Source organism: Salvia hispanica, unplaced genomic scaffold (assembly GCF_023119035.1).
Source record: "Salvia hispanica cultivar TCC Black 2014 unplaced genomic scaffold, UniMelb_Shisp_WGS_1.0 HiC_scaffold_983, whole genome shotgun sequence".
Taxonomy (NCBI): domain Eukaryota; kingdom Viridiplantae; phylum Streptophyta; class Magnoliopsida; order Lamiales; family Lamiaceae; genus Salvia; species Salvia hispanica.
Genome location: NW_025952780.1, coordinates 14,990 through 40,706, shown reverse-complemented (window position 1 = coordinate 40,706; position 25,717 = coordinate 14,990). Strand labels below are relative to the sequence as shown.

Here is a 25,717-nt window from a genome sequence, read left to right as displayed (position 1 = left end):
TTGATAATTTAAAAGTGGTTTGTTGAATAAACAATATTGATATTAATATCTAGACAAAAAATACTAAATTTTTTGAAATATATTTTTTGGTAGATACAATAAAGAATCATTTGGATTAGACCCCTTTTGGTGCTTTACCACGGTGTTATAACCTTTTCTTGGTAAGGAAATTACCCTGTTTTTAACTTTGATATGGCTTTTTTGTGAATCGTTTTTCTTTTTTACTAGATCGAAGTCCCCCCCTTGGAAAAATCATGAGGGGATTCATTGAATTTTACTTGATTCTTAGTAAAAATCTTAGACTTGTTTATTATTTTTATAAAAAACCTTATATTATATTATTTATTAAATAAATGGAAACAAGGGGATGCTTTTCTGTATCTCCGTAGTAAAAAAAGGCATATCCCCTCGAAACCCCTTTTTAATATCAAACCCCCAAACATATTCCACTTAGGCACCCCAAATTTTTTGTGGACCCCGATGCAAAAATTTTGGGCCGTCAAATTCCTTAAAATACCCGACCCGAACGTTTTGGGTTACCCAATTCCTTTGGGTACCCACTACCCGTAATTGTATTTTGATTTTTTTAAAAAAAAATTAAAGCACAAACTTTTGAAATCAATAATTCAAATTTAATACACAAACTTAAAAATAGTATATAAAAAATAACTACGAACTTTGAAAAATACAAAATTTATAAGTAGGGGCGGTATGCCATAAGGGGGCCCCGGGAAAGGGAAAAACCCCGACGTTGGGAGGGGGGGAAAACCCGGCGCAAGTGATGGCGGGGGGGCAGTATTTTGTTGTGGGGTATTACCTAACCCCCCTAAGTCACTGACGGTATGAATTGGGGGTATTCCCTAACCCCCTAATCACTGACTATTAACTAAAATGAAATCATTTAAGCAAAATTATATTTAATTACAAAAATTTTTTAAAAATCAGAATAAATACAAAATTTTTTTTAATTTTTTAAAAAAAAAATTCGGAAAATTGGGGTTGGGGTTTTCGATCTCGATAATTTCAAATCCGACCCCGCCCAAAACCCCGAAAAATATCCCAATTTTCCAAATTTTGGGTTCGGAAAATTTTATTCAATACCCCATACCCTTTTAAGGGCCCAAATTATAATTTTTTTTTCCCTTTCTTTTTTTAATAATTCTTAAAAACCCAAAAAAAATAAACTAAAAAGGGGCGGATGAAATAATGTTTAATGTGAAAATAAAAAAACCGAATCTTTGGGCCGTAGATTCTCCCCCCGTCCAAACAATAGTCACTTTTTTCTTTTTTGGGCGTCCAAAAAAATCCCACTTTTTAAAAAGGAAAGTTTTTCATCTTTTATTTTTTTTCCCTCTCCAAATTTCTTTTCTTTTTCTTTATCTCTCTTACTTTTCCCCACTTTTTTCCCCCTCTTCCATTTTCTCATTAAAACGGGATCAATAAAGTGATCTTTTTTTTTGGAAGAAGGGGGAATTAATAGAAACTTAAGTTATCACGTGGGGCGATCATATGCCTTGTGAAAAAATTGATTATACAAATATAAATAGACTCCCCTTTTTTTTTAGTAGTAGGTTATTTTGTTATTTTTTTCTAATAGTTGGTCTTTTCAGTAAAAGTCAACTTATTAAATTTTTCCCCTCTTACTTTATTTTTTCATCTCTTTCTTTTTCATTTTTACTTTATTTTTTTCCTATACTTAACTTCGCAACAAAATTTTCTTAATCTGTTGGAAAAAATATATCCACTACTATAAAAGAAGGGTACTAAAATTTTTGAATTAATATTTTAAAAATTTAATTAAAAAAGCAATATCCATATAGTATATTGTATATATTTGATAAAGAAAAAGAGAATGAGAAAAAAATTAGTAAAGCATGAGAGATTTAAAAAATAAAATGCAAAAGCAAACACACTTAATTGAAGTATTCCTTTTAGGATTTCAGGGCCTGGGTGGGGCAATTTCCTTTTAAAGAATAAACTTCTTCATTCTCTCTAACTTTATTTTCCCATCTCTCTTATTTTATTTTCTCTTATTTTATTTTTTACCCCCTTTTATAATTTAAATAATTCATTAAAACTATTCCATTCCCCCAAAAAAAAAAATTACATTTGGGCAACTGATTTTAATGGTTGGGAAATAAGAGAGAATAATGAGATAAAAAAAAATAAAAAAAAAAAGATATGAGAAAAAATTGGTAAAATATATAGAGAAGAAAAAAAGGATAGAGTATAAAGGTTAACTTTCCATTTTTTTAAAGAACTATTTTTTTTTGAACATCCAAAAAATTTAATTTTTTTGAAAAAAAAAATTATTTATATTAATATGCCAAAAAAAAGCTTTTTAGATTGACCGTAATTGATAAAAAAATACAAACTTGAAAATGTTTATGGGCAAAAGTTTGATACCCTTAATTTCAGGCGTGAAAGTCACATTTTCTTTATTAAAAATACCAAATAAATATTAATGATTTGCTTTGACTACTCTATAAATGAGTCCCAAAAAAAAACATAAGACTTATTGCAAATACAAATTAGCTTAATTAACACCTTTTGAATCAGAATATGAATATTTGTTCAAAATCCAAGAACCAATCGAACACACATCCCTGTGCACTCACAATTCTTTACTCTTTCTTTTTTTGATTTTTAGCAAACCCTCTGTCAGTTGTCAGATTTAATAACATGATCAAGAATGTTTTACTCTCTTCATCGTCATTAACAAGTTAATTATGTTTCTTTTGTGGCTGCTATATTTACTCTTGGATTTCCATTTCTAGAGAGGGGCGCCTAATGCCTTTTGAAGATGGAGATGAGGAGCGGAAGAATGTGAGGTATGTAAACTGCTCTTTTATCTTGTTGGGTTCCTAAAATTGCTCTCTATCTTTATAGAACTGAGTAAAGTGGGAAAGAATGATGTAAAAATTTAACTGGTTTTCTCAATAAAGATCGGTTTTTTCTCAGTTATGCTGAAAGAATGATGTAAAAATTTGACTGATTTTCTCAATAAAGATCGATTTTTATCAGTTATGCTTAGTGGAGGTCAGTTCTGTGTTAATAAAAACATAATGCTTGGGAGAATTTGTTGGACTTCACTAACCTTCAACAATCTTGAATCACTTGAATTGGGGATTTACTAATATTGTGTTGAGTTGTCTCAAAATTCTAGGTTTTCTTCTGAGGGGAAGCAGCAAAACAAATTGACATCTACAGTTTTGAATTCTGATAGAAAATGCAAGATAATTAAGTCCCTCAACTTTGGTGGTGCCAAGGTTTTTCCTGAGCAGCAGGAGCCATGCCACAAGCATATACTCGACCCTGGTAGTGATATTGTGCTCAACTGGAACAGGGCATTCATAGTTTCTTGCCTATTGGCGCTTTTCGTCGATCCGCTATATTTTTACCTGCCTAGTATAGGAGGGAGTAAGGGTTCGTGGTGTGCAGAAAGGATGTCAAGTTGCGGATTGTCGTAACCTTTTTCCGCACCATTGCCGATCTTTTCTATCTCTTGCACGTGGTGATTAAGTTTAGGACGGCATATGTGGCTCCCAGTTCACGAGTGTTTGGTAGGGGTGAACTTGTGATGGATCCTAAGAAAATTGCCCGGAGATATCTAAGATCTGACTTCTTCATTGATCTAGTAGCAACTTTGCCTCTGCCTCAGGTATTTCTTGTGACTGATTGTATTTTCAGTTCGTATGCCGGGTTATCGAGCTTGCAGTATGATTCTCTTTGACTATTTTGCTCCTTAGGTCTAAACATTCTGTTTCTCCAAGTGATAAATAGGTTGATGTAATATGCTAGTTACTCTCGGTTTCTGCTAAGGCACATTGTTATTTGGAACAACGTATGTAAGGAAATATCGCCTGGTATGTGTTGTAGCTAAAATGAAACCAATTTCGAGATATTGTTACTGAGACTTATACAAGTGTAACCTTGACTTGAATGAAAAGGTGAAAGATGTGCTATAGATTTTTGGTGTTTGTGGAATTCTAGTCTAGTTAGAGTCTGTAGAACCTAGTAGATTTTCGGAGAAATGGATAGTGTGGTGAACGATGAATCGAGGAAGATGGATAGTATAGTTATATTCTGATTGTAAAACTATACGAGTAGTAGAACCTAGTAGATTTTGGTCCTGTGTATATTGTCCAAGGCTCGATACCATAAGCCGTTGCCTTATTATGTTTTTGTTTCTTCACGTGCTTCTTATGAACCACAAAGCTGGCATTGTTTGTTATTACAGTATGCTTATCTGTTTATATCCATTTCTTCAAGTCCTGTGTTTCCCGGGTTTTTGTTTCTTGCATTCTAATGACTGTTTGGGTTATATGGTACAGATGGTCATCTGGTTCATCATCCCGGGCTACAAGAAACAACAAATAAAACCCAAACAACAATGCTCTTGCTCTGATTGTACTGTTACAGTATATCCCAAGGTTATACCTCATTTTCCCATTGAGTTCTCAAATAATAAAACAACAGGAGTGGTGCCCAAAAACTGGGGGGCAGGGCTGCTTTTTTTTGATATCACATGCTGGCAAGCCATGTATGTAACGGGCTGTTATTGTTTTTGCCTAATGCAGTTGTTCAACTGTAAACTGATTGTATTTTGTTGTCATGGGTCCTGGGCGCGGCCTGGTATGTACTGTCGGTTGACAGGTCTTGTCTTTGGAAATCAGTATGCAAGAGAGAAGAAAGCCCTACAAAATGTTTCCCCGTATTTGAACTGCGACGCTGCTGTTTTTGGGCAATATTTGGATTAATGGCACCAAGGTTTTCCCAAAGTTGTGATCCTGACCGGGAGATTAACTTCAAATTGGTTTTGGAAAGCTGTAATAAAACAGGTCGATCTTCTAGCTTTGTCCGAAGATACTTCTACTGTTTTGGGTGGGGCTTGCAGAATTTAAAGGTACTATTATTATTTCTTTACTGCTTTCCTCAATGTTAATCAAGAACTTGTATATCCTATTCAGCTGCTGTTGATCCTTCCCCCCAACTGACTGCTAACTTCTTCTTGTTCGTTTATATTACTCATTCATAGGGCAGAATTTGTCGACCAGAAATACATTGGGAGAAACATCATTTGCCATTCTCATTGCTATATTGGGTCTTGTTCTGTTTGACATCTTATTGGGAAAAATGCAGGCAAGTGAATTGTCCATTTTTTATTTTTGTTGGGTAATCCATCTTTTTTTTTTTTTGGGTTGTGGCTTTAATTGTATGATTTCTATTTTACTTGCAGACTTACTTGCAGTCAAACGGGTTTGGTCGGGGGAAAGGAGACTCAAAAGCGAGACATGAGGAAATGCGGACAGAAGCTTCCTGGTTTTAGGAAACGTGGGGGTATGTTTTCTTCCCCAAAAGGAAATTTCCCGGGTTTTGATCTGAGCCGTGACATACAGCGCCACCTATGCTTGGACCTTGTCCGACGAGTATGATCCTCCATCACTGTACTAATTTTACTAGGATTGCATCTATAGCTGAGAGTGATCTTTCCTCATGTTTTTGCGGGTTTCCCTTTTTTTCTCCCAGATGGATGATCAGTTACTCGATGCTATATGTGAACGATTGGTTTCTTCGTTGAGTACGGGGGGAACTTACATTGTTCGTGAGGGCGACCCTGTGTCGGAGATGCTCTTCATCATCAGAGGACGACTTGAGAGTTCAACTACAAACGGAGGTCGGACTGGTTTCTTCAACTCCATCACCCTGAGACCTGGAGATTTCTGCGGGAGGAGCTCCTAGCCTGGGCTCTGCTCCTCAAATCAGCTCTCAACTTGCCTTCTTCTACAAGGACGGTTATCGCCCTTGTTGAAGTCGAGGCTTTTGTGTTGCGAGCGGAAGATCTCAAGTTCGCGCTAATCAGTTCCGGCGCCTACACAGTAAGAAACTGCAGCACACATTCCGCTTCTATTCTCATCACTGGAGGACTTGGGCTGCGTGCTTCATACAAGCTGCGTGGCGGAGATTCAAAAGGAGAAAGATGGCTAAGGATCTTGCCAGAATGGAGTCATTTGCAATGGAAGGCAGCGATTCTTCAGCTGCTACAACGACGACCCTCGACAATCAGCTCAAATCTTGGAGTGACGATACTAGCTTCAAGATTTGCTGCAACACCAGAAAGAAGATTAAACATGTACATTTGCCTAAACTCCCAAAACCTGAGGAGCCCGACTTCTCTGCTGAGCCAGACGATTAGTCTAGTCGATGCATACAAAAGATTACTACTTTCTCTGCAGTTTCATCATTGAATGTAGAAATATTTGATAATATATAATCGGAAATGGTTATTACACGATGTCTTGTTAATCAGTGAACCTCGAACAAGGCTTCATGCACCAATTACAAGTAGCGTGTGTGTCTCAATACTTTTCATTGTCGTAGAATTCTATGGTCTTGTACTTCTGGGAAATGATCTCGGCCTCGACCTTTCTAGCTGTATCAGTGGCGCAACCAACGAGAATGAGGACAGACGTGCCGCAAATCCCTAAAAGCTGTAAGATGTGTTGCTTGCTCAATGACAGCAGGACCAGCAGCAAGAATAGCCAAGAATACAGAACCCAGAACTGATATTCTGCTCAGTACCTACAAATCCAACCCGAACATAGAAGCAACAAAACGCATTCAACGACTTGTGCATAATGGAGTTATAAATAATATATGGGTGAGGGAGGGAGGCCGTTACCGTTTTGATGAAAAGAGCAGTACTTTTTCCAGGTCGGATAAGCGGGATTGAAGCACCTTGCCTCTTCAGCTGTTCACTGACATCGTCGGGGTCCAGTTGCAGGAAGGTGTAGTAGTAATTAAAGAATGCTATTAACAAAATGTTTGTTGGCAAGTACAGAGAACCTGAATCATAAAAATATCACACATTTTGGGCAGATTCTTTAATAAAAACCAATATGAAACTTAATTGATTTACGACGTACCCCCAGGGTTCAAACCTACAGCAGCCTTCTTTAGAAAATTCAGACCCTAAATCGTGCTATAGTTCCTGGAAGAGCCAAGGACGAAGTAGAGAAGATGATGGGCATCACTCCTGAACTATTCACCTGTTCATCTTAAGCTATTGGTATAAAATTATTACGATGCATAGAGCAAATCTTATACTACGAAATTTCCTTGCTGGCGTTATGTAAAAGTTGAAAATGGAACTGGCAATCAAAAGAGACATAAATAGATGAATGTTTTGCTGAGCTTATTTCTGAACAGACTCGTTTCCGCATTTTCACAACAGAGGCGGGATTTAATGGCAATTCTTAGAGTGAATATATGCAACAAGCACAGTTAATATCAGAAACATGTAGTGACCTTAAAGGGTAAGTAAGCAGACTTTTGAAGTCCTCCGGCTCCGCTTGTATATCTTGAGGCATAATTAATTGGGATTTTCCTCTCTGCTTCCTGAAACATAAAAAACCACTCCACTGAATCCAATGAGTAGTAGCATTTCAACAACTTGAATAGCAAAGATAAATTGTACCTGCACATATACAATGCTAAGGACCAGCAAGGAGAAAGAGACAATGATGCCAACTAGTCCAGCATAGTTACCGTCTTTAAATGCTTCCGCAACTGTCCTCCCAAACGATGCCGGTAAATAGGATATGATATTTGTGAAGATCAATAGTGATGTACCATTTCCAAGTTTTAAATCGGTAATTCTTTTCCCCAATATAGGTTGTCAACACCGAGCCTAGAGTCAGCATAATAATGGACGAGAGAGCCCACTCGGTGCTGAAGTCATTGACATATGGTCGAAGATACAACACTTGTCCAATCGCCTGCAAGCAAATTAAATTTTTACAGAAAACACAAAAGCAAATGGTGACAAGGTTTGATAATGCCAGGAGAATGATGCTATCCCGGCATGACACTGTATGCAAGCCTCTATATTGTCCATTCATTTACCTGCACAACTGCAAAGCCAACAGATGCATATCGAGTATACTGCAGCACCTTCTTTCTTCCAGCCTCACCTTCTCGCTCTGAAGTTCTTGCAATTTGGGATAGATTTGAGTGAGAAGCTGAAAAACAATCTGCGCATTGATAAAGGGCACAATCCCAAAGGGGAGCCTATTCCAAGCCGACCAATACCCCTCCAGAAAATGAATCTAGAGTGCCTAAGAGGCTATTCTGGTCGAATTACCAACAAAAGCTTCCCGATTGACTCCACCAAGAGGTATGTATATACCAAGTCGCGATAGAGCAAGAAAGCCTAAAAGCTTGAGAAATTTTCCAGGAAGTGGACCCTTGAAGAAATCCCCAACATCAATTCTAGTATCTTCGATAGCAGCTGGAAAATGTCAAAGAATCTAAGCAATGGCCAAGAGCAGCAAGTAAAGATTTATATAGGACATAAAATCTGAAAACAGATATGCTACTAAAGAAACCTGCCACTCCTCTTGCAGATGATGCTTTCTCTTTTCGTATGCCTGAGTTCCCCTCAGAAATTTGAGAAAATACTTCTACAACACTTTCCCAAGCAGTTTTTATAGCTGAGAATCCACCTGGATCGATACCCAGTGGATCAAAAGACGAACTCTCACAACTGGGAGAAGTTTAAATCACAACAAATATGTCAATACACTAGGGCATTTTGATGCAGTTAAAGCCTTAAATGCTAGTTACTTCAAAGACATGTAAAAAGCAACATCTCCAAACCTATCCATCTCTGAAATAGGTCATTAAGCAGACAAATTGCTACAAGTTTGATTAAAAAGCCATTATCTAAGCAATTTGAGAACTATTTTAATTTTAATCATCCTAAAAGCACATAACTCACACCAGGAACTCAAATAACACAAACAATTAATACATTATCAGTACTGTGAAATCTAATTATAGAATATGCATAATGTAATGAATAATAACTTTATCAACGTGAGCAATTTCCAGAGATAAATATTATAAAACATCGATTCAAAAACAGGCAAAAATTGCAGGATTAATTAAAGTTCAAATTGGGAAATTGAACACGAAGAAAGCGTGAAGGAAAACCCTTTCCGCTAAAAATAGGGGATTCATAAACGTTTAACCTTTGATTGTTGTTGCTGGTGGAGGTGTTCTTGTGGATAGTGAGAGTTGCTCTGCAAATGGATTTGTAGACATAATTGTGCGGCTTTGCAGAAAAGAAGGTTTCTTGGATACTGAATTGTGATTTGGAAATGTGGTGGAGCACAAACAGGAAGAGATTTGTCTCACTGTTATCAACATTATCTTCTCCTTAGCTTCTCTGAACAAAACTCACACTCTGGATTTGGATGAGTTTGGATTTGCAGTCACTAGTTTTCTTCCATTGAAATTTGAAACCCAAGCCAAAAATGTATTTTTAAGTTAAATATTTTCAATTTTATTGCCCTCTTTAGTCGGTCACATTTTTTCATGGGCTTTTGATATGGCCTTGGCAAATATGGGCCTCAATAATTGGCCAAAACTGAATTTATTGGCTTCTTTAATGGCCCACTTCATTAAATATAACAACTAATTGGGCTTCAGTCTGTCTATACCACATTTTCATGGGCTTTGGATATGGCCTTGGAAAATATGGGCCTCAACAATGGACTTGAGAAGATTTAAATATAGTTTTACTGCTTTTATTGTATATTTCCATCTAGAATTTAATAAAACTGTGTTTAATAAATTAAATAAGTAATAAAATAAAAAAAAAGAGAGAATAAACTAAGTGAGATTAAATATTTTATTTTAAGCCATAAATAGAAATAACTCAAATAACTTGAGACATTAAAAAATTAATGCAATTCATTCAAAGTAAAGGCCAAATGCTCGAACATATGTTCGTTTACGATTTTGGTCCTAAACTTTATCTTTTGAATTTTTGCATCTGGACATTTCAAATCGAATCACATTGGTCTTGGACTACGTTCATTAGTTTTAACGTGTAACGGGTTTAATCTCGATTTTGATCAAATTAGACGTTAATTATGATTTTTTACTCCTAATATTTTCGTAATTATTTTCTTTAAATTCTTCAAAATATATGTTAGGAGTAAAGGCTGTTGACAAGAATGAGCACAAGTCGTGCTCTCGAAATCTTTAGAGGAATAAACTCCTCCACATATGACTTGATAAACTCCCCTAAGAGAATAATAATGAATCGGAAATAATATCTCGATTCTCGGCTTTATTTGACTGAATTGGAATAGGCGAATAGCAAAACGGGAAAGGAAAATCCTCCGCGAGGCCTAATCCTCACGAAGGAGGCCTACGAGAAAAACTCGTCCAATAAGCGATCTCTCCAAGATGATGAGCTACTCCTACTGACCCACCTTATAGGCAGCTAAACAAATCTACAATAATTCAAAATAACAATAAAATCTTAGAAATTGAACAAATAATTAGGCGAGATAATCTTGGGATTTCCCCACTAACTACTTCCCTATTATTCTGGCCAAACCACTCCCCTCCAACAAACATCCGTATCAATATAACAACGAAGAACTAAGTAAATAACCAGCATTGCCCTATTCACGAATTTTCGTTATAACTAAACATTAAACAGTACAGGTAAAGAAACTTCATCATAAAAACTAAACATTTATTCTCTTAATTTAAGCACTAATCTAAAATTAGTTTGCAGCAGCGATGAATGCCGCAGTTTCGCGAAACCCTACGATTTGATTCAGCGGAGTAAATGAAAAATTCGACTACAACGCCGGAGCAGAGCGGGGGCGATGGCTGGAGAATCTTCTCGGCTGCGGAAGCGAAAATTTTGATGAATTCATGGAGCTACCACCGCGATCGGCGAGAAAGAGGGAAATTTTCTGCAGAATTACAAATTAGGCTATTCCGACGGAGAGAAGGCTGCGAGAGTCGGAAGGCTGAAGAAGGTGGCGGTGAAGCAGTGGCGGATCCGAGGAATTTATATTCGGGGTACGAGTAGTCAAATAGGAGTAGTCGAATAGGAATAGGGGTACATTTTAGTATAAAATTAAAATTTTCTATATATATACATAATAGTACTAAATAAATTTTTTTTGGCGGTCATTTGAACCCTACCACCTCCCTCCGCCATTGCGGTGAAGCAAATCAGCGGTGGTTTCGCGTTGGAATTCGTCCAGGACATTGCCCTATTCATGAATTTTCGTTGTTATATTTTGAAGAATTTAAAGAAAATAATTAGGAAGTAAAAATATAATTAATAGTCTAATTTGGTCAAAATCAATTAAACCCGTTGATGTTAAAAACTAGCGAACAATTAGTCGTGACCATTGTGATCGATTTGAAATGATCAGGATGCAAAAATTAAAAATAAAGTTTAAGATCAAATCATAAAATATCGACCAGTTTGGCCAAATTCTTCATTCAAATAACTTGATATTGGAGGGGTATTCTTTTTTAAAGACACGTGATCCTAAATATGACTTTATGCATAACACATGAAAAATAATTTCGAATCAAAATTATTAACCCAAGCCTGTCAAATATTTTTTGTGATTTTCAACTGCAGAATGCTCGATTATATATTTATCTATGATCTCATGTACTACAATTTATAACAAGATCCGAATGTAGATGTCACACTAATTTCCTTTTTAGTTTCTTATAATAGATGTGTATATTTTTTCTTTTAGAAAAAGTTCTCTCACAATAATTGATAAAGTTATTTTTTTTTATCCAATTTAAACAAAACAATATTTCTAAAATTTTGCATCATAAGGTGATATCTACTTGAGATAGATGAAGTATTTAAAACATGATAAACCAGAAACAAAAGAAAAATTTGTTTGGTTATTATAAAAAAACTATTAGAGTATATTGAAAGCATATTTCGAGTCTGCTAGCCTAAAACACTTTTCGATTTTTTTTTTACATGTATTTTGCTTATTCATTTATGATATATTCCCTTTATTTTAAAGTAGTAGAGTCTTTTTATTTTGGATGTCTATAGTAATAGAGTTATTTCTCTTTTCTGTAAAAGTATTACCACATTTTCTTACTCTTACTTTTCCCTCTCTCTTACTTTATTATCTCTATTTTTACCTATCTCATGCTTTATTATCTTTTTATTTAATACATTACACATCTTTTTCATAATTTTGGTGCCGGAAAGAAATGCTTCCATTACTATGGAACGGAAGGAGTATTTTATAATATTTTTGGTTTAAAAGCAAACAATTCTAACTCGTTTGCATTCTAGACTGAGTAGTGGACATGTTTATCATAATAGGTGACTCGGTTAGTACCTTGCAAAAGTAAAACTAAATTTTACTGTCTCATTATACTTTGGTTACCTATCTTTAATTATTACAATTTCAGTCTAAAATATTTATTTTACAAAAGAATACTAAATATATATACTTATGGATGAATGTAGGGACTGATTCCAATGCCAACTTATTTAAAATGAGAACTTAGATAACTGAAAATTACATAAATTCATTGATACAGTAACATCATTTTGTATCACAAAACATATTATGATATAAAGTTACATATATTAAATTAGAAACTGATATGTTCTGTGATATAGTTATGAATTCTAACTTTAAAGAAGAGTGATGGAGATGTTGCATGGAAATCAAACTTTCCCTCCCCGCGGGACGATTTTTATTTTGACAAATTTATTTGCAAAAACGCGTAATCAATTTTCAAAGAATGATTTCTCAGTTCTCACTGAATAATATGTAACTAAACTCACACGCAAGTGTACTCTATATGCAACCAAGCATCATGATAAAACTGATAAGTCATCCACCAAGTTTTCTTCCTTTACGTACGTGTCCACCCTAATCAAATTCACACCAAACGCGTATAAATAATCTCTCATATTTTTATAAAAAAAACTTCTAACCCAATCAATTTATTAAGAATAAGACAAGTATGATATGATATGTTTGTTAAACCAAAAAAAGAAAAATACAAAAACCCCTTTTTCAAATTAAAGATAGAGAGATCTCCCCATGGATTAGAAGCATTTCCCAATTCGTCTATGTGTGGCCTTGAAACAATCACCTTTATCCTTCTTCCCTACTATACACGCTAAATTGATGAATGCAAGATAGATATGTTGGCAGTTATACATCATTATTTGACACGACAAATATCAATATAAAAACTTAATATTCATGCCCTCATGTATGAAAAAGGTGGTCAAACTATTCATATATATGCACAAATTTAAGTGGGACAATGTAAAAAGAAAGTGATTTTTGGTCGGCCTAATAAATGAAACCACATGCATGTCACAACCAAATTGCAATGAGCCACTTTGCTTCTTCGGATTGTGAGTATGTCACTTGATTTCTTCTTCCAAGTATGTAGATGTGCATGTTATTTTTGAAATTAATTCTTGGAATTAATCGATCCACGCTTTAATTTATAATCGTGTTATGTTTATTTTTTTTGATTTTATTTGAGTTTTTTTATAGTGGTCTAGATTCGAAGTATGTGTCTTTTTCGAAGTGCCCTCACGCATTAATTATTGAGAGGGAAATGGGGATTTGTAGTGACTCCAATTTTGGTTTTAATTTGTGGCTCTTGAAACCGCCAGTGGGTCTTAAATAGGTGAGTTAGTTGTTAGATAAATATAACATGTCGACTATAGTGGAAAAAGAAGATTAGAAAGGAAAAAGAGTTTCAGTTTTGCTACCTGTTATAAAAGTGATAAAGTCAAGTATATTTCTCCGATTATCCTTAATATACTTATACATATAACTTGCTAATACAAAAGTAGGGTCAAAAATAAAATTTAATGCTAAATAATAAATTAAATATTAAACAAATTCGGTGTTTTCAATTGGGTAATTGCTTATACCCGATTATATTTTTCAGTGGGTTAATCGGTAACACCTGATACTTGTTTTCCCAAAATATAGTTATCTGGACCTAATCGTGATATCTGAAATTACGGGTATCAAATACCCGACCCGATAGTTTTTGGATCAGATCATGTATACACGATATGCGTTACCCAAATGAAGTAGTAGTAGTTATTAGTTGGACGCACTTATTTTGACACAAAATTTGAAAGTATAAAAAATAATTAAAAGCGTAAATCAATATTCTTTTCGAAACTGATGAATCCTTAGTTAGAATGGGATTCCAACTCAGAACCTTTTGAGTGAGATTTTGAGAAGAGTTATTCTTTGGAGAGCACAGTACAATGAAAGTTGTAAGCTATGTTTTGGGGAGAGTTATTGAAAATATACATACCAAATTCAAAAGACCAGCAATTTCAAAATTACTGGCAGTGAATAAACAAAATATTCTCTGCAATATTAAATATCTCAGCAATTATTAGCATTGTACTAAAAGCACTGTATCATATATTACTGTTTGATATCATAACAGTACAACCCCAAATTTTTTTAATATAAGAATACTCATGTGGACTATTTACATGCTAGTGATCCATTATAGATAAATAAATATATAATGGCACTTTTTTTTTGTAAATGCACTCATACGAGATGTATTGCAATCCGTTGGGGTCGTGTATTAAATAAAGACAACAAACATATCAATGTTACTTTCAGACACTTAAATAGTTATGCACACAGTTGTATAAAACAGTTTTAATACATGAATTATGTATGTCGGCAATATTAGGATAAGTATGAAAATGATATTTGCAACAGTAAATTGAGTTACATTCTTCAATTAAAACAATCTTATAATTCGTAATCAATTGTTTACTAGTTTCCTAATTAATTTATTCAAGCAGATTTGCGAGCAACAATCAAAAACCACCGAGCATTTTCCAAATATGGTGAATATAACGACTGTTTTTTTAGCAACACTAGGAAATATTTTCGGCGAGAATAGTTTGCGAGTAAATTTCCGAGGATATTGGTGCTCGGATTATTATCCACCGACATTTTTCGACTAAAACATAATATGTTCGTTGTATTTCGAGCACCCGTAAAATATGCTTGCAAATGGTAATCAGGTGACAGTTTACGAGTGACACAAAATGTGCTTGTTATGTTGGTAAAAAATTTCCCGAGCACAACTACATGTGTGCTCCTAGATTTCTTAGCACAATTTATAGGTGTACGAAAATTTTTAATATGCAAGACCAGTTTCTTCTTCCTCATTTTTTTTCATTTCCATTTTTCTTCATCCTTTTTTCTTGGTCCGATTTCTTCGATTTGCAAGTGTTTCCTTTAAGATTTTGGTCCTTAAAACCATCAACTTAGGCCAAATTTTGGTATTTCTCCCAAAATTTAAAATCGGTCTAAAATATCACAAGTTTAATATTTTGTTTGTTATTTCCCATGGCAGATTATGCATCATATCCGACTAATTTAGGTGCATTTTTTTTACCCTAGTTAGCACCACTAAATCAACGTTCTACGTGATTTTTATCCTACTTACCATAAGAACTTAGAAGGTAGTGATCTAAAATATCATAAAATATTTCACGATTACCCACGTAGAATAAGTTTTGTCGAAGATATCTTATTTGGGATGAATTGGGAGATAACACACATAATCTAAATTTTTTGATATTTTAGACTAATTTTAAAGCTCGTGGAGAATACCAACATTAGACGAAAGTTGATGGTTTTAAGCACTAATCCCCATTTTCTTTTTAGTTTGTCTCACAAAAGATGTCATACTTAAATTTTTTAGAAAAAAAAATTCTTTCACATCAATATATAAAAATATACTCCATCTATCCCAATAAAAATGAACCATTTTCCTTTCTGGGTTGTCCCATTAAAAATGAAATGTTTCTAAAATTGAAACAACATCATGTCTACTTTTTCATCTTTGTTACTTTATTATCTCTTCATTAACTCACAAAATAACACTATTTGCAATCTCGTGCCGAAAAGTAAATATTTCAGTTCCAATGGGACAGTTCTAATGGGACGATTGGAGTATTTTCTATCTTTATTTAATACACAAAATAATACAGTATTTCCTAAAATCTTGTATCATCCCCGGATGTAACATTTATTATGGGCGTGAAGAGTATTTATCAAGAATCATTCTTAAGTAGGAGTATTTTTTTTGAAGCCTAGAAGCCATGTGTGATCAAACGACATACTAATTTAGAAACTATTTATGATTTGTGGCATATTTAGATGCAATATACTTTCCCGTTCTAAGCTACTTGTTTCATACTTATTTTATTTTGAATTGATTCAATCTACTTGATTTTATTTTAGTAAAAAAAATTTATCTTTTTGTTTTATTCTCTTTTTCACTCTCTTATTTTACTAACATTTTATTAATTTAACATTAATTTTTTAAATAATAATGTATTCAAAAGATATGCATGAATTAATAATTTAAGACGAAGGAAGTATGTGGAACATATATAAATTGATTGGCTCCCTCCGGCATCAAGAGTTTAAATGGAGGATATGAAAGACCGACGCAAAAAAGGAGCATTGGATCCACTTGAAACCAAGGATCGAAAGGTAAAAAGGCGTGACATTATTTAGTTGGGGTGGCGACACGTTGCACGTGCAGAAACGTGACTGCTGCAGAGCCTTTTCGTTACATGGGCCCCACTTTTTACCAAATTAATCAAAGCAAAAAGTTCATTTTTGACCGCCAATTAGTACGAACCTTACCGAACCCATTAACTATCCTTTTACAGCACTGACTCCAGAATCAGTCAACAACTTGAAATTACCACAACACCCCCCTCCCTTCGACAAATCAAATAGCCTCGTGTTTATTCATCTTCTTCCTATTCAAACATTTATGGCACTAATAGTAAAAGCAATTAACAAATAGTAGTGCTACAGTATAAAAAGAAAAGTAATTGTGGTTTGAGATTCGTTAACCTGTCAACATCCCTCTCTTAACCGTTACACTTCTTTTTACTCCTTTTCCTTTTTTTCTTTTTACTCTATAATGTGCCAAAGAGTAGCAAAAATATTTACAAATATGAACCCCAACATCAACAAAATTATCATACCAGAATGCTGCTAGGCAGCCACTCGCTATTCCCGTGGCTCTTGCCCCGGTCGCTCGAGCCCGACTCCACCACTAGGCGAACTACCGAGTTGCTATGGTCTCCGCACAAGGACAGCTGCGCCTTCAGCTGGTCGAAACTCGGTGCAACAACTTTCTCAATCCATTCTTCGAGGCTGCTCCGGTCGTGCCACAGCCCCCCTAAGATCTTCTCCAACACGTCGTCTTCCACTTGTATAGGCGGCGCCTTCTCGCCCACGGCCATGGAGTACTTAACCGTGATTGTTTTCTTGATTTCCCTTCGGACAAAAGCCGAGCTCACGGGCTTGAACGCTATGGCATCATCCACATTGCTCACGAGGTCATGAGGCACAGATGTAACAGAGAAGTGCCCATTTACAAGGCTGAGTTCATCCTCGTGATCGAAGGTCAGGTCGCTCGAATTGTTCGAGCCGTCAGTTTTGTCGTCCTCGACGAATGCTGATGCGAGGTTAAGATCCAAGGACAAGCCAGCTTCCGATTCCCTTCTTGGCTTCATTGACCTATCATCATCCTGCAACCAATTAGGTCTGCGTTTCGCACTCTTTTCTCTAACGATCAGTCCCAATTGACAGCCACCGGTTGCTACAGACGCAAGCTTCTCCTCGTCCACGAACCTACCTTCTCTTACAGCGTCGGGATTTGTTACAGACCAATCTCCAGTGATGAGGAATATGGCATTGCCTAGGCTGACTTCACGGCCATGAGAATCGGTGAGCCTGCCTCTCTCAATCGCCCTCTTGATGTTCGCACGGACTAGCATATCCGCTTCATCAATGTCCTCGAGCATGATCACCAAAAACGGGTTTCTTCGAACAACCTCTGCAATCCGGTCTACAGCTGTTTTACCTCGGAAACTAATGTCCAAATCTTCATCATCCCGTCGTTTGCCTAGGCATATCATCACAGGATTAACCCCAAACATTTGATCGGCCAACACCGTTGCCATCTTCTTCTTCCCAACTCTGTCCGGCCCCGTGAATAACAACCAAATGTCACCCCTCGTTCCAGCACCACGTCGTTTCCCATTCCCCAATCTGCATCGGGTGATGGCTGAGGCCACAGCGGACGCTGCTTCAGCCTGCCACCACGCCTTCTCCATGAGCCCCTTGAGCAGTTTCTTGTACGTATCGGCATCCAAAGCGTTAGAGAATTTATCAAGCAACTTAGTCTGTGGCTCGGACGAGATGCAGCCCAAGAAGTCTTTAGCATGATCCTCCAAAGCTTTCTCAGGTCCGTTGTCCAGTCCTTTCCATCCAAGATTCAGATCGGTTCTGACTGGGCTTGTAGGGGAGCGATTGAGGAGATCCGCAGGTTGGCTCGAAGCTTGATTCATATTCAGTTGTAGAGCTGCCCCGAGAGGCTTGGCCATCTGCAGCTTCGGCTGGAAGGGCGAGCGCGACAGAAGGTTAGGATTATACAAGCTCGACATAGACAGAGCAGGCGGATCAGCCCTATCGAGCCGAGTATTCTGATGAAAATTTGGATGAAGCTGCAAGCATGTCTGCCTCCATTTCTTCTGCAACTCCTGCATCTTCTGCTTTGAAAGAACATGTTGATCCTTACCCTGTATATATAAAAATCATCAGCTCTAGACATAATTATATACCGAACATAACTGGATTTTGTAAAAGACACGAGCGTAAATAACAACCTGCGATTCATCTTCCGTTATAGCATCAACCGCGTTGAGTTTAGCATTCTGCAACCACGCAGGCAGAGACGGGACTGTGTCCTGTTTCGCCTCGGAGAACGATTTTTCAATAGCTGCGAGCTTCGCCTGTTCCTTTTCACAATTCTCCGAACATTTAGGACAAATGGACAATAGTTGAGTAGCGCCCGGGTTTTCAAATAGGCCCCTTGTTAGAGCCGGCAGAGGGCTCGCTACCGCCGGCTTCAACGGATTCAAAGACTCCAACGGATTGCTCAATATTCTCTCAACTCCAAGCCTAAATCAGAAAATCCAAATGAAAATTCAACACAACCAAATCAGTGATGCTCAAGTGAAAACTCAGACACAAAAAGGGGAATAAGATCCATCAATTGAAATGAAACAAGAGTGAAAAAATTGAATTCAAACCTGGGAAACAGCGCAGGCAGAGGCGATCTGGAAGCAATAGGCACAGCCTGCAGATCCCAATCAATCTCCATGGATGAATGATAAACTTGGCATCTCAGATATGTCTCACAAGTTGCAGTTCCAATTAACCAGAGCTTATTGGTTTCTCCGCCGAATCTAGCTAACAGAGCCTTGATCCCTGCCACCGCCGCCCTCGCCGTCTCCGAAACCACCGGCTGCTGCTGCTTCTGGTGCTCCACCAACCATTTCAAATCCCCCAAATCAAGGATCACTCCACCGCCCCTGATTCTGCCCTCGATCACCCCTCCCAATTCTTCAATTTTCGATGCTATCTGAATTTTATCGGATAAAAGCCCTAATTCAATTGACACAATCTCAACATTTTTTAGAATCGAATCATCCCCAATTTCCCTGTTGACTATCTTCCTCAGCAATTCCTTCACCACCGTCTCCGGCTCCGAATCGCCGACAAAAATCGGGTTCCGTTTCCTGCTTCTCGACATTATCTCCAAAGCCTTCTTCAATTCCTCCCCCTTGGCAGCCCCGGAGAGGCGCGGATTCAGGTACACGCTCTGATTTGGCTGCGGAGAGGTTAATTGGCCGGGATTTGGGAGGAGCCTAGGTCCGATTCCCCCAATTCCAGCTCCGAAATTGACATTATTGGAAGCGACGTGGTGGTGATTGTGATGAGAATGAGGGGTGGAGGTGCTCAAGGACTGCTCGATGGCGGCCTTGACGGCGGGGCTGGAGAAGCTGGCTTCTCGCATCACGCGGCTGACGCTGGGGTCGTCGAGGATGGAAATAATCAGCTGCTCGAGCTCCACCTTCACCGCGAGAAGCGGCTGCTGCTGCTGCTCGGGGCAGCCGCGCCGCTGGTGAGCCTGGGCCCGCTTCAGCGCCGCCATGAGGGCGTTCGAGATCGGCGGCTCGGCTCCCGAGCCGTCCACGTTCTGAGCCGTCGGCAGCCGCTCGAGAGCCACGCTGAAACAGAGCTCCAGCGCCCTGCACTGGAGCGGGTGGCTCGAATTCGGGTGGGACCGGATGCAGGCCTGCCGCAGGAATCCGGAGGGCGAGGCCAGCAGCGTCGCCGCCACGTGCAGCGGCGTCGTCTGGCCGTGGTTGCGGCGGCTCGCCTCCGCGATTGAGAGGTTGAGAACACTCGCAGCCTCTGGCGTTAGGGTCTGCTGAATAGTGCTCAAACCTGCTCTCATATTCCTTCTTCTTCTCTATCAAATTCCAAAATTGGCTTCGAAATTCCCCAAATTCTGAGCTCAAAATCGAAAATTGGATCTTGATTCAGTTGAATTGGAGATTGACGGATTTGTTGGGCTCTAAAAATATGATCTTTTTGTGAGACTAAAAAGGTGTGTGTGAAATTCAAAGGGAAAAGGATAGATCGGACCAGCCTCCTTCACACAAACGCCCCTCTCTCTCTCTCTCTTCTCTCTCTTCTCTCTCTATCAGAGGGGTTGAAGATATGAACACCCTCTTCTTTAGCATTCAATACACACAAAATTATCCCTTCCACAACAGATGGTGATGGCGTAATAAGGCTTTTATTATTTTTCTAATCAAACTTTTTCTCCCATTTGTGGGGTGACATAATAATGAATAAAAAGGAAAAGAAATAAAAAGGAGACAGTACAATATTCCTATTTAAATAACAGCATAAAAAGCCAAAAGGTGCTAAAAGTTTAAGTAAGAGGAGTCAGAGAAACAGAGCATGCAGTGTTTGTTTTCTTGTTTTATTTAAATAGGCTGGGAAAAAAGAGGATGAGGAAGAAGGAATTTGTGGAAATTAGAGCCTTGGAACTACTCTCAATTTCATGAAACTCAAGTTAATGGCCACGGTTAGCACTTAGCATCAATTTATATTAATTATCTCAATATGTAAATAACCTTGTGATAGTAGAGAATAAAATAATATAGTTACTGTGATATTATTATAGTATTATCTTGGGAAAGATTATGGAAAGGTGAGAAAAGAAAGATAAATGAACCTTTTAGGCTAAGATGATGACTGGTAACTTGGTAAAGATTGCTCTCTCTCTCTCTCGCTTTTCTTAATGTAACTCGCTCTCTTAAACATTCATTACTAAAACTGTACATTGACTGCCTTTTTAGCCCTCACTTTATTTGTGATTAGTTCGCATCTATCATTGACAAAGTGGAATCCCACATCTATTAACCTGTGCGTGTTGGCACGCGCTACTAATATTTTAGTGTTTAGCTCACTTTAAGTGAAACATTTCTAATTCAGCACGGAATTCATGCAACATTTCTAATTCAGCACGGAATTCATGTAGTATTTAATAAATAAATAAATAGAAACAATAAAGTATAATAGAGAATGAAAAAGTAAAAAAGAGTAACCATTCTACAATTACAAATATATCATTGAAATATCTTAAATAATTGTTATATTTTTTTTATTTCAATCTATTCTAATATAAAAAAATATTATAATAATACTTTAATCACATTTTCTTTATGTTTATCTCATATTTTACTAATTTTATTATAATGGTTTTAAGCCATCCTTAAATTCTGTATGGAAATGAAGAAAGTATATTTCAATAGATTAAATAGTGAAATTAACTATTCATTTTGTTAATATTGAATGTATTTTTATAAATATATAAGTATAATATTATTTTATATATTAGTGAATAGAGAGTAAATAAATAGAAAATGAAATATGTATTTATTTTTTATATTTTTAAAAAATATTACCATAATATTTCAAAAATTAAAACTTTTTTGAATTGCATGAAAGAACTAAAGCGAAAGCAATGTTAAACCATGACAACCATCGTAATTTCCTCAAATGTGTCTATCTACTTTAATGAATTAATACGGAGTACTTAAATATATAAAACTGAGTAGTAATATGTTTACGTACAAATTTTATGTATTTGAAAGCCACATAGGATCACTGAAATATTTTTCCGTGGTCGCAAAAAATTTAATTTTGAATAAATTTGATGTAAAAAAAAATCATCCGCAGCAAGCTACAATTTTCTCAATGTCGATAATTCAAGTTAAATATATAAAACTGTGTCAGTTTTGGATAAATTTAATATTATTGAACTTACAATGTAATATTGCGTTAATTCTCATAATGGAAGTGTTTTTTATTCCTTTGCTGCTGAAGAAACATCGAATTAATAGATTCTTTGCTTTAAAGACTATGTTAAAATAGTAAGAGTCTCGACTTTTAAATTCTTTCTATTTTTTCATCATTACCTGAAAAAATAATTTTATTATTATTCATCATTTTCACTCCAATAAGAAATAAATTATCACATCAATATTTCACAAATATAGATGGCGAAATTCTTTTTTAAAAAATGAGGGAAATAAAACAAGAGATTAAAAGGAGAATTTTCTTATCCATCGTTTTTCCATGATCAAATTTCTTATCCAATTAGCATAAGAAACTTGATAACAAAAAAATCTAACTTATGTAGTAATTGAAGTTTGATGTCGATTAATACGAGTCATCTATGCATTTATGTTTATTGATATAGCTTTTTTAGATGGTGTACGTAAAGATTTCTTTTTGTAATAGTCAATGGAAATTATTTAATTATCAGTTAGTCCTAAGGAGAATGTGTAGTTTATATCAATGTCTGGAACTATTAATAAAGCTGACTTTCTCAAGTTGTTTATAATTTTTTTAGTAGAAACCTAGTTATATAATAATTCCATCTTGAAGTAAAAGCATGGCCTCTAACTACATTTAGTTGCTAGCTAAACTAATAGCCATTAACTAACTCGCACAACTTGATTAATTAGCAATTAAATAAAACATAGATGTGACAAAGTTCAAAATACACTATAAAATAGGTAATTTCCAAACAAAACGTGGAAGCTATATGATAATTTCACTCCTTTAATTTAATGTTACCTAATTTTATTGCTACACTAATAGCAAAAATGCAAGATAGGGATGTCAATATAGTCTGAAATTTGTGGGCTAACTCGAATAGCCTTTTAATTGTAGAAGGTCAAGGATGAAAATTTCTAGTCGATAAAATTACAATCGGATTAGCCTCGATAGTAGTATATGTTTTTTCCAAGGCATTTCACTAGCCTTACAAACAATCGCGAACTTTAGCAATTTTCAATCTAATTATATTCTTCATTTAATTATATTTAAAATTTCAAGAATAGTTAGTTACGTGCTCCTATTTGCTATAATTGATGTATGAAAACATGAATTCAACAAAAATACATAAAATTTTGACTTTCTAACTTGAAACATGTTTTTGATATTACAAATCAATTAAAGGGTGTTATAAAAAAACTAAAGGGAGTTATTTTGTTTGAATTCGTTTTATTTATAGTCAAGAGTCGTGTATATATGAAATTACATAACTAAGCTTCATAATAAATAATTAAATTAAAGAAATTAAAGTTAGTTCCTTAAGCATTAAATCCTTTAATTAATGTACAAATGTTTAAAACTTCATAATAAAGAGAGTAATTATGTTATATGACATAAAGACAGGGTCCAATTTCATGAAGCTGAAAAACAAACAATATATGTGTACGTAAAAAAGTTATCAAACTTATTAAATCTTACTTCTAACTATTAAATTCCTGTTTTATTTGCTAAAATTATTATTTAATGTTTTTTTAGTATAGTAATTAATTTATATGCAATAGTTTCTTATTTATTTCTCCACTCATTATTTCCACAAACGCTAAATGTGATTATTTTAGAAGAAAAAAATGTTTCAGATCGTATTAAGAAGTCAAATAGTATATTTTGGAGCATTCCAACTTTTTCTCCTACTTTTATATCTCTTCTATGTATTCAACTTCAAACTTCAATCATTTCAACTCTATTGATAATGGATGGAGTTTATAGAAAATTTAATCATAGATGATTTTTAAAAATCAATAATTGCATTTAGCAACTTAATTTTGTTTTATCCTATTTTTCAACATTACTGCTGTAGTGCAGCACGCGTAAAATATGTAATGTGAAAGAGTTGATAATTTGAGAAGCATTTTTTTGGATGAAACAAAAAATTGAACTTTTTTAGCACGCAAACGCAAGCCGAAAGTCCATCCCACATTACCCCTTTTTACATTAACACTATGCTTTTCCCTCTCTACCTTTTTAGTGCATTAATCATTTTGGGCAAACAGAACTTAAAAGGTTTACTTATCACATTAAAATTAGATGGTTTTCTGAGATGATATTAAAATAAAATAAAAATAAAGGACGTTGTCTAGGACTTTTTCTAGTCATTTATAATTCACTGGATTAACTAAGGAGGTTGAAAACATCTTATCATGTTATATCCATATGAATTGTATAACTCTAACCAATTGCTAATTTACTTATGGATATGTGAGGAGAAATAAATATTACTTCCTAGGTTCCGTTTTAGATAACCATATTCTTGAATAACACCTGAGTTTAGATAGAGTAGTATATTGTGATAAAGTAGAGTGGAAAAAACGACTGAATATTTTAATAAGTAGAGAATAGAGAAAAATTTATTCTCAAATATAAAAGTGGACATCTTCAGTTACATAAAATGAAAATATGGTCATCTTATGAGATGGAGAGATCAAATGACAATACTTCCTTGGTCTGAACTTTTAAAGGGTCACAAATTTTAATGCGCAATTTGGTAACATAAGAAAGATAAAAAGAAAACATGATTGACGTAATATTGGTGAAGAGTGAATCACATCTCATTAGAGAAATTTTTTTTTATTAAATTGAAAGTTTATAATTTATAAAGACAACTAAAAAAATGGAAATATTTTATATGGAAGGAATATAGAAAGATAACAAAAATGTTAGGAAAGGCGATGTCCTTTAGAAGGACATGAATGAATGTGACAGAAAAATGAAGGGTGCTTTTTGTCCAATTGAAAGCATACTTTTAATTTTCATTACTTTTTCAATTTACTATTCTCCATGGAGCAGTTATTATGCATGCGTCTTCTTTTTTTGGGTGGTTTAGATTCAGTACGTCTTATTGCAGTTTTAATAGCATCGTTAATTAAATGAATTTGGATCATATCCCACAAAATATATATTTAATTTAACTCATTCTTTTTTAATATTTCATTTTTTTAGTATTTTTTTAATATCTCATTCTAATTGATATTTTTTAAAATAAAAATATCATTCTCTCTACTTTATTCTTTTTTTTTACTTTATTATCTTTTCAATAAATATACAATATATTTAAAATTTAATGTCAAATAAAAAATGCTCTACTTAAAATGAGATGAAAAAAAATATAATTATCATATTATTGACATTAATTAAAAGAATAAAATATTGAATAAAAGTAAATGCAAATAATGATATGCAAATAATCCATACAAAGAATAACTATACAACAGGCTCAAGCAAGTACGTGAAAGGTGCTTGCTGATTGTGTGCTAACGTAAGATATGTAACGTGGAATATCATTTATATGAATAGTGATTAATGCATAACCACTTCTTAATACATATCTAGAAACCAAATTTCAACCATTAGATCAAAATATGAAAGGATGAAACTAGAAGGATTTTGAAAATATTTAATTTACTATAAAGGCGTTTAGGTTAACACCGTGTTTTCAAATCTATGTTATGAGCTAAAACATCCTTATAGTTCACTAAAACACCCTTATATAGTAAATTCTGTATTTTCCAAACCGAAAGTTTTAAAAGTCAATATCAACCTTC

The 25,717-nt window shown here is 35.2% G+C and overlaps 1 protein-coding gene and 2 pseudogenes across 1 annotated transcript; 1 reads left to right on the top strand and 2 right to left on the bottom strand.

The window, feature by feature from the left end:
* The first annotated feature begins 2,790 nt into the window (after positions 1–2,790).
* Positions 2,791–6,292, top strand: LOC125200463 (annotated as a pseudogene).
* Positions 6,245–9,303, bottom strand: LOC125200461 (annotated as a pseudogene).
* A 7,320-nt stretch (positions 9,304–16,623) lies between these two features.
* LOC125200464 (protein SUPPRESSOR OF MAX2 1-like) lies at positions 16,624–20,544 on the bottom strand. The gene is made up of 3 exons (XM_048098106.1): positions 19,010–20,544; positions 18,584–18,878; positions 16,624–18,496 (listed from the first exon to the last, which is right to left on the bottom strand). Exons 1-3 carry the CDS (start codon positions 20,218–20,220, stop codon positions 16,889–16,891), a joined length of 3,114 nt encoding a protein of 1,037 aa, XP_047954063.1. The 5' UTR covers positions 20,221–20,544; the 3' UTR covers positions 16,624–16,888.
* Between the last annotated feature and the right edge of the window lie 5,173 nt (positions 20,545–25,717).